This window comes from Actinia tenebrosa, unplaced genomic scaffold (genome assembly GCF_029948245.1).
Source record: "Actinia tenebrosa isolate PJP-AT-01 unplaced genomic scaffold, QUT_ActTen_1.0 PGA_scaffold2__45_contigs__length_23673736, whole genome shotgun sequence".
NCBI classification, from domain to species: domain Eukaryota; kingdom Metazoa; phylum Cnidaria; class Anthozoa; order Actiniaria; family Actiniidae; genus Actinia; species Actinia tenebrosa.
The window spans coordinates 14,819,744-14,831,082 of NW_028292579.1; the positions used below are offsets into that span (position 1 = coordinate 14,819,744).

The 11,339-nt window shown below is 44.1% G+C and overlaps 1 protein-coding gene across 1 annotated transcript; it reads right to left on the reverse strand.

Moving 5' to 3' along the window:
* Window positions 1-771: 771 nt before the first annotated feature.
* Window positions 772-1,983, reverse strand: LOC116306983 (uncharacterized). Its single transcript, XM_031717118.1, has one exon. It carries the CDS (start codon window positions 1,981-1,983, stop codon window positions 772-774), a length of 1,212 nt encoding a protein of 403 aa, XP_031572978.1.
* Window positions 1,984-11,339: the final 9,356 nt, after the last annotated feature.

An 11,339-nucleotide genomic window follows, 5' to 3' on the forward strand; every position in this document is an offset into this window, starting at 1 on the left:
ATAAATAGATAAAAATTAATACAATTTTATTAAATTCACGATAAAAAAATTTAGTTTCGAAATATGGAATTAAATTATATTAAATTTTGATTTCAAAAAAATAAATAAATGAATAAAAACATAAAAATGAAAAAAGTAGGAAAGAAATAATTAAAAAAGACTAAAAAAAATGCTATGGCTTCAATGGGACACCATATAGGAGTAAATAGTACAATGTATTGTACACAACGTTTTGCACTCTAGACTAAATCAGTGTCATCAAAACTTTAAACCAATTTTCATTATTAGAGAATGCATTCAACAGTAGTAGGTACAAGGAAATACTCTCAGCTGAAAATTAAAATGTAATACAGAAAAAGGATGTATTTAAGAGAATAAAAAATTGTTTTTATAACTTCAGCTTGTTCAGTCACTGAAAATTTTGCATTTGTCCGGGCCTTAATATCCTCTGTGTATAATTTATACAGACCGTGCCATACCACTCAAAGGGGACAATATAATCCTGTCAATCATTGGAGCTTGATCTTTTCCACTCTTTTGAAGCACGTCGATTGGAAGTATTCCTTGTAGAACAGTGTACTTCCTCCTTAGTAATCCTATAACCCTTTCAACATGGATTCTGACAGCAGCAATACCCCTGGTTTTTTCCACGTCAAAAGGGCTAAGCTGTGCCTTTCCCTTTGTGAATGCTGGTATTACTAATTTGGCTTGGCGTAGTCCAACACTTTCTTCAATCGTGAATCCTCGATCAGCCATTACCATTTCCCCAGGTTATAATTTGTCTAGAAAGCCACAGTTTTCAGTGAGAAATTTGTCCGAAGTGCGCCCACCCCATGCTTGAGAGACAAATGACACTGTACCCTGATGGGTAATACCAATGAGCACTTTTACGGTGTTATGGTGCTTGTAGTTAGAGAATGGTTGTGCTCTGGCCAGGTAATTGCTTTGCTTGTTAATGAATACTTCATAGCAATCAATAATGCATGTTGCCCTCTTTGCAAATGAATATTGGAAGCACTGAGGCATAGTGCTTTGCAAGGCTTCTCTGTCTGGCCAGTGGATAAGAGGGGAAAGCCTCTCATCCATGATTATCATCCAGGCATGAAATATTCTATTCACAGTTCTCCTAGTTACTTCAAACCGATATGTCAGGTCTTGCATAAACACATTCAGTCTGAGTCTTATCAGGACCAGCACAAACTCCTGAAACTGACTGAGCCTTTTGCTCTTGTATGTCACATGGGGTGAGACATAGCGGAATGTTTTCTGTAAAATAGCGAAGCAAGGCAAACCCGTGTAGAATCTAACTCTTTCGTCACAATCATTAGATTCGAGAAAGTACCTTTCGCTGAAACATTCGGGTTGTCTCTGTTCGAAAAGGTACTCAAACTCCTCTGTTTGGGACGCTTTATCAACTAGTTTTAGTGATTGTGCAGCTGATGCTAAAATGTCATCTGTACAGTGTGCTGGTGATTCAGAGGCTGCTTCGTTACCGTCTTGCTCAATTCCTTCGACAGATTCTGTTAAATCTACCGTCTCAAAGTCAATATTTGAAACACAAAGTCCTGGCTCATTAATTATTTTAACTTTTTCGGCGACTTCCATAGCCTGCCATTCTAAGCTTCGCTTCCTTCTTTCCTTCTCACGATCTGCTCTTGCTTTCTTCGCTTCGGCGCTCAAAGCGTTTGGAGCAGTTTTTGAGTGTCCCAAGTTTAAAGTGGGCATCCAGTCAACATTATGTCTATCCCATATACTAGCAGCTTTGCCAGAAACAAAATGTCGGCTACAAATACGTTGGGAATCTAGGATTTTGTCCGTCAAGTTATCCCGACTAATGGCGGATGGCCAGCGTGTTCGGCGTTCTCGAGAAAGCTCCTCTTCTAATTCTCCTCTATTTGTGACCACACAAGGCACTCGAAAGAAGGAAAAATCTTTGTCTCGACCAGATCTAGTCGAACAACCAACAATAATACAGAAAACCATTGAAAATAGAGTAAAAATGATGATTCGCAAGGTTCACACACGTCTTCGTTCTACTTAGAGCTGTACACCAGCATGGTAACCAGGCATCATATTACAGAAAATTGATCACGTGAGCGCTCATGAAGAATTTTTCATTGTAGGATGGATATATGAAGAGATAATCTATACGTCGTATATATCTATATAGATACCAAATACAATTTTTTTTCTAAAGAAAACAAATTATTATTATTATTATTACATAAATCAGTATTTGTTATCAATGCAAGTCCTGATGTTAAACCAAAAATATGGATATGAGAAATATACCTTGGCGGTTGGTTCTCCTCTTCATCGGTTATCGACGATTCTTTTTCTGTTCCTGTCTCATACTACATGTCGACCTCATTCTCGTCCAATAACATCTCTTCATCTTCGTCCGAAGATAGACAGTCTTCAACGTTCAGTGATGATTTGCGTATGAGAAGCGTCTTGCTTTATGGCATGAATTATTCGAAAGAAGAAATTGCCGTTCGTCTTGGAATGCCATCAAGATCCGTACTAAGATTCGCCAGACGGTATGACGAAACGGGAAAGGTTCAAGCTGACAAGCAAGGAAGACCAGCAGGTTCATATGCCCTTTTACCTCGAGACGAAGCCATTCTCATACAAGAGATACTAGAGCACCCAGAAAGAACTCTTGGCGAGCTTTGTGAGCACGTAAGGCGAATTAACGGTACTAGGGTCGCAGTTTCCACATTGCACGACTATTTCAAAAGAAATGGCGTTACGCATAAAATGGTGAGTGATTAAATTGATAATTAAAATCCGGTGAGCAGAGAATGCGTGAAATACTAGGATAAATGAAAACAAACAAACAAACAACAACTTCCATACAAATTTCATATTTGGCAATTACAGCTAAGAAGAACTGCTTCTCAAAGATGTGAAGATGACCGAGTAAATTATTGGTCTGTGGTCTCTCTATTTCATCCAGCGATGCTTGTATTTCTTGACGAGTGTGGATTTGTAAGTACTGTGCAAAGTCCATTTTTTCCCCTTTTGACCACCATTTCCATTTATCTAAATAATTAAGTCGTTAATAATAAATATTAAAATAAACCGTTGTCGTTGGCCTTTTGCACTTTAGGTCAGTAAGCCTAACGAGTAGTATAGGGAATGGGGGTTCCAGCGCAATCTCAACACGGGCAAGACCCGTGTCAAAAATCCACCTACGGACGACCCCCCACTCCAAGTGTGGTTGAGGGCAACAGCGCACTTAAATATGTTAGTCTATATATGGAGTGCGAAGATTGTAAAGAGTTTGTTTATGATTTCTGTGTAAAGTGCTTGAAACCCAAGTTTGTACCTACTAAGCCAAATAAGTATATTTGTTGGGGTAAGAAAATGCAAATAGAAGACGACACGTCAGCACAGTGTTACGAGTGTGGTAAAAACATTCGTAATGCCGTACCAAATGCTACCAGAGAGCAGTATTACGCAAATGGAGGTCGTAAGAAGACCCCATACAAAAGAATAAAATACTTTAGGGACTGGATGAGTCATATCCAAGGTTTACACCCGGTATATTTAGACAACGAAGTAAAGAAGAAAATCATAGACCACTTAGAAGAGACAACCCCGCAAAGCTTAAGGAAGACATTGAAAAAATTAAAACTAGGGAAATATTATAAAAGTATTCCCTATCTTTTGTCTGAAATTACCGGTAAGTCTATTCCTGAGGTTTCTGATATGAGCAGAGCCGAGTGGATGTTTTGTCGGCTGGATAAGGATATTCCTTATTATCCTGACGTAATTTACGAAATATTTTACAAAATAGACCCCAACCACCCCCTGTTAGGATGGATTCCGAGAAAATAAAAATGCAAAACTGGCGTTGCCAGAAACCCCACTGGGGAATGCATTGCGCAGAACACCAAGCTATCCCCAGTGGGGTTTTTTGCATTTTGGGCTTACGGGGCTTATTTCATCCCGCGCCAGAGGCCCTCTAGTACATACACATATATCTTTCTTACGACCCACCAGAGGGTGAACTCCGGACAGCGTCCCGAGACACCCCCTGACTTTTCCAACTTTTCCTCACGAAACCCCCCATCGCGGGGTTGAATCGCACTTTCTATCTTTTCCACCCCTCCCCCCACGGTTGCTGTGAGTGGGGGAGGCTTTTTTTTCACTCACAGCAACCGGTCCAAATGCGTCTACAGCGAGGCTTGAACTCGGGACTTTAGGCCTCCCCAGCTCCAAAGTCCCACGATCACAAGCGAACGCCAGACACATCTGGACGCTTATGTATGTGAAAAATATTATATTTAATCTGCATAATTTCTAGACTGACGTTCGATATGTAAATAGAATCCCGTCACGCTCTTTTCGAAGCAGATGTTTACTGAGCAAGCTTTCTTTGAAGCTCTTCTTTCGCTTCTTGATAGATCTTTTTGCGAGATTCCTCGGAAAGATCTTTTACGACTGTTTTTTTTATTCCTTATGTCCGTCTTTAGTTTCTCGTATTTATCTTCTTCGGCTAAGATAAGCGAGAATTCTACGTCGTCTATCTTTCTGTCACGCAAAGCCTTTGAGACAAGATCGGTAATTGTATTTACTTTAGCCCTTGACAGAGCTATTGTCGTGTCATGCTTGGATATTTTCGTGGATAGCTTTTTCATAATACCCGTAGCAACAGCAGAAATAATACCACAGGTTGCCCCAACGCCGGCCAAAGGAACTCCAACGATTATTCCCGGCCCAGTAAGCGAAGTAGCAACGCCGGAGCCCGTTAACACAACAGAAATGGATCCTGAAGTTATCGCAATCTTATGTAGCGTACTCCGGGCTCTGACGTACTTTTTTCGGACTTTTTCGTAGTGTTTTGTCTGCCCTTCCAAGTAAGCCAGGATTAAGTTCGCTTTATTAAGCCTGAAATTCTCCGCGTTTAATTCGTTAGGACCTGTATCCTTAGTGGTAGCGTGATAATTGGGAACATCTGGGTACAACTGAGGTGCTGATGGTATAACATCCATTATATATACTAATGTACGACGCTTTTGGGAATGATATTGAGGAGCAGCCACATCATGACAACCGGGATTACTGGAATTGGAGAGCATTTAGGAAGATGTTTCCACATGCAGACCCTAGTAAGTTCGAAAGAAGACCCGATGGGATTTACTTTAACGGCTCCAGAATGTACAGCAATGAGGATTTGAAACCTACGCTGGTCGATCAGATAGACTCTCAACTGAAGAATTCTGGTTATATCGAACATAAGCCCGTGCAAGGTTGGTCAAAGGAATTATTGCTGGGTACCAGTACTTATCCGATACCTGCAGTTTCATTTGATAAACACCCAAGCTTGGACCTAACGCTGAACATGCGGATCTCTAACAAGCATTCCTTTCCGTTAAAGGTGCGAGATATCTTCAAAAACGTTCCCATTGTTCATACCACCGCTAAGGAATCTCATGAATGGTTGAGAGGCCCTAACATGCGATACTGGCCACAGCAACTGAACTTTGCGGTTTGGTGTGCCACTAGCGGCTGCGGTGTAAGTGCGAACTTGATGAAGAATTCGATATTCATGTTTCATTTTCACTTCACGGTTAGAAGAATACTGCATGAGATGGGAGTTACCGCTTTACCAGGAGATGCTGCGTTCTATCCAAGAGATAATAAATACGATGTTCCAGCCTATGACAGACTTTGTAAGGAGTTCGGTGTTGTAGGGAAGGATTTTAGATGCACTACCGGTGCTAACAATGGTCTGGGACATATTTGGGCTTATTGGGGGATTGGTGGACACGAGCTAAGCGATAAAGAAGTTCATGCGTTGAATCTACGATGGAACACTGGGTATCACAAAGAAACTCACGACAGTAGCACCTTCTTTGAACCAAATGCTAAGACCACTAAGGAAGTTAGAGACGGACCTCTGTTCAAAGACGAGGGTGGTAAGTATGCAGGGGCCAATCCACTGATTATTAAGATTACCAACGACGAGCAAACGAAGCAATATCTTAACTTTATACCCCCAGAAGGTAAAGGACTAACTAGAGCCGGCCTTGCCCGTTTGAACCGCAGCATAGAAGCTTACGTGTATTCCATTTTGGGAGCTCAGGTAAACACCCGATCCAGCATAATCGGAAATACGGGCGCCGCAGAAGAGACGCGAGCCGAAGCCTTGATCTTATTCGAAAGTTCGATCTTGGAGGGCGACATTAGCAAGGGCGTACAGCGTTACCAACTAGCTATACAAAATTCTAAGGCGAGGTTGGACTATGCAGTAGCCCCGGGTTGTTGGTTAATGCCCAGTAATTTATCTATAAATACTGGCTCTGTAGTAGGATACAACAACAAACTTCAACGAGCTACTAAGGATATGAAGTTTGGGGTGAATGACGTGAACTCTGACACTCTTAGGAACATTCCCCATTTCGTGGAGAAGTCAAAAAAGTCGCATGAAACGAAGCTACCCGTAGTTAAGAAACCATCGAAGAAGGTCCTGCCTGCGATACGTGAGGAATATGACCATGACTTATTAAAAGCCGGCCTAGCAGTCGCGGGTGTTGGTCTGAGCTATTATATATGGCGATGAACAACCCCTACGTAGCTGGAGTAGATTGTGTTTATACGACTTACACAGGCGAGAAAAAATACACCCAGGCATCTTGGGTTGATGTCACGGGCATGTCCGTGAATTTGAACTACTCGGGAAAGAAATTGATCCTTTGTAGTATTTGCATTGGTACGAGCAGCCATGCCAACGTGGGCTTTAGGTTCCTGGATGAGAATGGCGTACTGCAGCCTATGAGAAATAAGACGAATAACAGAGAGCCTGCGCATTTTTCCGTAGAGCCCCCCGCCAACAGCGCCGAGAATCTATCGGTTTGGACTTTTCACATGGTTGCTGATTGCCATGGAAAGGTAAAGCTGCAAATGCGCGTAGATGATACGGGAAAGGCCACAGTAAATAGCATAGAGGATCAAAGAGATCGACCTTATAATCACGCAACCATCAGCACTCTTACGGTGGTTAGTCTCTAGAAGCAAACTATGTTTGCTGAAATATATGAATCCGCATTTAAATGAAACGCGCTACGTTCACTATTTAGACGTGAAGGAGTACAAAGGGCATAAGTGGTTTGATACAGGAATATGGGTTGAAGTTGGAGGCCCTGCGTTAGTCATTTGCACCATTAGCATTAACACGGGAACGAGCGCGAACGTGGGGTTTAGGCTCATCGATGAGAATGACGAGCCTTTGCCTTCCTATCGAACTTCCTCGAACAGCAGAAGAGCGGCCCACTTTTCGATGGAGCCAAACAAGATTAGCGGTGAAGATCTGACGCCGGTCACGTTTCATATGGTAATTAATTGTAAATATGCTAAGTTACAAATATTTCCCGATGATGGTACCAGCGATGGGTTGACGCCGAGCAACGTAAGGATAAATAGCATTGGCATGGGTAGCAATATTACCGACGCGGTTTGGAGCCATAAGCCCATTTCTACTATAAGCGTGTTGCCGCTAGTTCCGCATTATCAAGGCGGTGCGAATACTATCTTTACTTATCCCCAGTCGAGAACGCCTCGGGCGCCCGACGACGATAAGCCACCAGTAATACACAAGGATAAGATCAACCCTTCATCTTCTTCAGGAGTACCACTCCAATAGCTACGACTAATATCCAAATGTTATTCCCCACAAACTTTAGCAGTTCTCCGCCGGCCCTCAGTGCCAGGCCAAGAACACTACCCAGCAGCCCAGGAAGACCGGCTGCCATCTTTTTTCCCAAGTCCGTCAGCCCACTACCTAATTTCTTTACGCCCGCGCCCGTAGCCTTAAGCGTGGATAGGATAACTCCTACTACGCTTGAAATAGCGACCGCAAATGCCAGTGGAACGCCATACTTCAAAAGGGCTCTTTTTACCTTTTCCTTGGTGGTAAGCCCCAGCTCTTTTTCCAGGTTTTCCTTTTGAGCCCGTAATTCCGCAAGGCGCACCTCTAGATCTTCTGTTTCCCTTTGGGCAGCCTCCCTTTCCTCTTCGGTACGAGTTTGGTTCTCGATTACTTCTTGCTGCCGCTCTATTTGCCCCTCCAGGTCTTCGATGGCCTGATCTCTTTGCCGGATTTGTTCCTCCTTAGTATTGATTTCAGCCATTAACCGTCGCCGTTCCACTAAAGAGCCGGCTATGGTGGTTTGTAGGTTATCGGTATCGTCTTTAATTAGATCCAACTCCTGCAGGGCGAGGTTAAGAGCCCTTTGAGTTTGATTTCTTTCACGTCGAATTTGGGTTCTTTGGTCTACCAACTCAGCTATTTCTTGATTTTTAAATTCGACTTCCCTCCTATGTGCGTCGGCAAGCCGTTGGTTTTGCTTCATGTATTCCTCCTCCCTTTCTTCCAACGTTTCCCGCAGTGCTTCCACTGAGGCGCCAGAGCTTTGGGCTTCTCCTAAGTCCTCCCGTGCTTTGTCTAATTCGCGCAGGGCCTGATCCACCTGATTTCCTATTTCTTTTATTCTTTCATCTTGATGGGCGGACTTCTTTTCAGCATCGGCAAGTAGCTGACCTTGCTTTGCATATTCTACATCTTTTTCTCTTAACTCCCTTTGCAGATCCGCGGCACGTTTTTCCGCGTTGGTCCTTTCGGTTAAGTTGTGCAGCCTTTCTAACAGGCTTCTAGTAGCACGCTGAAAGCCTCTTAATCTCAAGACGTCACCCCTAACGTTGCCCTCCTCATCAAAGAGGTTTTGCGGTTTTGTCCAGCGGTCTTTGTCGGGAAATCTTAAGTCTTGGACGCTTATGAGGACTTTGTTTCCCTTTTCCGTGAGCTTTACGTCGTCAGCATCAAAGTTGTCGTAGCGCAGCTCTAGCTCCCGCGCTGCCCACTCTACGGTTTCCCGCGCGGCTGCTTCCGGCTCGCCCATGTTTTGAAGCTCTATGTGCTCACGCGGAAACGTGTACTCGCGTGCTTTGGGATGTCTTAGGGCCTTTGCAATCCTATCCCTTAGGGAATCGTCGACTTGTTGGGTGGGAAGCAGCGGTTCTTCATCACCGTCGTTAATGTCAGCCTGACCTTCCTCATTGGTGGGATCGAAGTCGGGGTCTGTTCCTTCTACTTCCATTATATATGATAAGCTCAAAGTTAAACCCCAACGTATTACCTAAGCAGGTTGGCGGACTGAAAGCAGAACGCACCTTTCATCGGGTCACATTCACACCTTCTAGCGCAAAGCCGGGGGAGACGCTGTACGTATGCGTGCCCCGCCTAACGGATAACCTAGTATTGGTTCCTAGTACCTTGGCTTTAAGGTTTGACCTAGCAATACAACCAAGCACCAAGGACAAGCGCTATACCGTCAATAATGTGGGTAGGAACCTCGTCTCTAAGATGAGAATCAAGTTCGCAGGGGAATCCCTCTTGGATTTGAATAGGTACGATTTGTACACCACGTATAAGGATCTGTGGCTAACAGCCTTCGACCGTGCACAAAAGATAGAGCAGGGAATTGGAAGCGTTATTCTTCGTAAGCTTCGCAGCGATACTAACCCCGCGCCTACGGACTCCAGCGGAGCAACCGCAGTAGCAGACGCAACGAGGGTAAAGACCGCCTATGGTAGCAAGTACGTTATCCCTTTGGATTTCGAAGTGATTACGAGTCATGGCGTGTACTACCCCAGGCAGTTATCCGAGTTACAGTTTGAAGTAACCTTGGCGGACACTACGAATGTCATAGGAGGCATGGACAGCGCAATCAGTGGAGCCGTGGATCCTTATTCTATCACCAACTTAGAGCTGCAGTATGAGACCGTGTACAGCAAAGAGCTGGCCCGTAGCGCTGGCATGGAATACAGTGCCGGAAAGGCATTCCTTTACGACCACGTAGTGATGTATAAGACGTTCAGCTTCTTGGATAAGACGGATGAGGTTATCAACCAAAGCATTAACCTCCCCCGAAGAAGTCTCACGGGGCTGATGTTGGTGTTTGCCAAACCCTACGAAGCCGGTAAGCGCGACTCCGAAGCCTTTCACAACCCCAACATTACTAACGTCGGCGTGAATATTAACGGGGTTCCAAACAAGGTCTACTCGCAGGGAATAAAGCCTGCAGACGTGTACAGAGAAGTAAAGCGTAAGTTTAGCGACCAAATTAGCCCTGAGGAATTCTTTAAGGACAAATATGCGCTGTGGATTGACATGCGCACGACCAACGATGAAGACCTACATGGTCAGGGGTTACGTCTAGTAAATACGCAGGATGGTATAACATTGGAGATCAAGCGCACCAAGAACACCAGTGCGGGCAACGGTGATAAGATAAACTGCTACGTTTTCGTGGTGTTGGACGCGCAGCTGAGCGTAGAAATGAATCAGCTAAAGAGCGTTGCCTATTGATCCACTCGCTCATCCTTTTGATAAAAAAATATCGTTGGTATATAATGCTTCGCGTATTCGAAAACAACGAAACCAAACTGCAATGCATAGTGCAAGGCGATAAACTATACTTCAAAGCAAAGGAAGTGGCGGCTGCGTTGGGTTACGAACGCCCAAAAGATGCAATTAAGGTGCATGTTCGTGAAAAGTATAAGGTAAAGCTTAGCAAACTTAGAGTGGAGGTGAATCGCCTCCCCTCGTATTCACAGCCTAATTCCCTGTACGTAACCGAATCTGGGTTGTATCAACTAATATTTAGCTCTAAGATGCCAACGGCAGAGACATTCCAGGATTGGGTCCTCGAGGACGTTCTTCCCGCATTGAGAAAGACAGGTAAGTATGAAATAGAAAGGCGGTTCGATAGTCCTAACAAGTTAGTCTTCAAAATGGAAAATGAGTTTGACCTGCATAAGAAAGTCGTGGACTACATACGCCGCTTCTACCCACAGATGCTCATAGCGCCCGGCTTAGGGGAATTGCAGGATTCTGACAGCAAACGCATAAAATGCTGGCAGAAGGGTTATCAAAGGGGTCAACCCGACCTCTTAATACTGAACGCGCATTTAAGGTATGAAGGGCTTTGCATCGAATTAAAGACGCCGAAAGGAAATGGCATACTCTCCGCAGACCAACGCAAGATAATTTCGCAGTATGACGCGAATGGTTACCTGACCATGGTTAGCAACGATTATGACGTGATCTGTCGTGCCCTTAGCAACTACGCGGAAGGCATCCGTATTCCCTGTCGGTGGTGCTGCAAACGCTTCAAGACTACGGAGACAAGGGCAACGCATTTAAGAATATTTCATAGATATAATGATCGTCAACCAAATACACTGGCGTGACCTGATTTGCGGTAAAGCATACGAAATAAAAAATTACGTCGTCTTCGAAGACATCGACCGTTTACGGTTAGTCCTCAAAG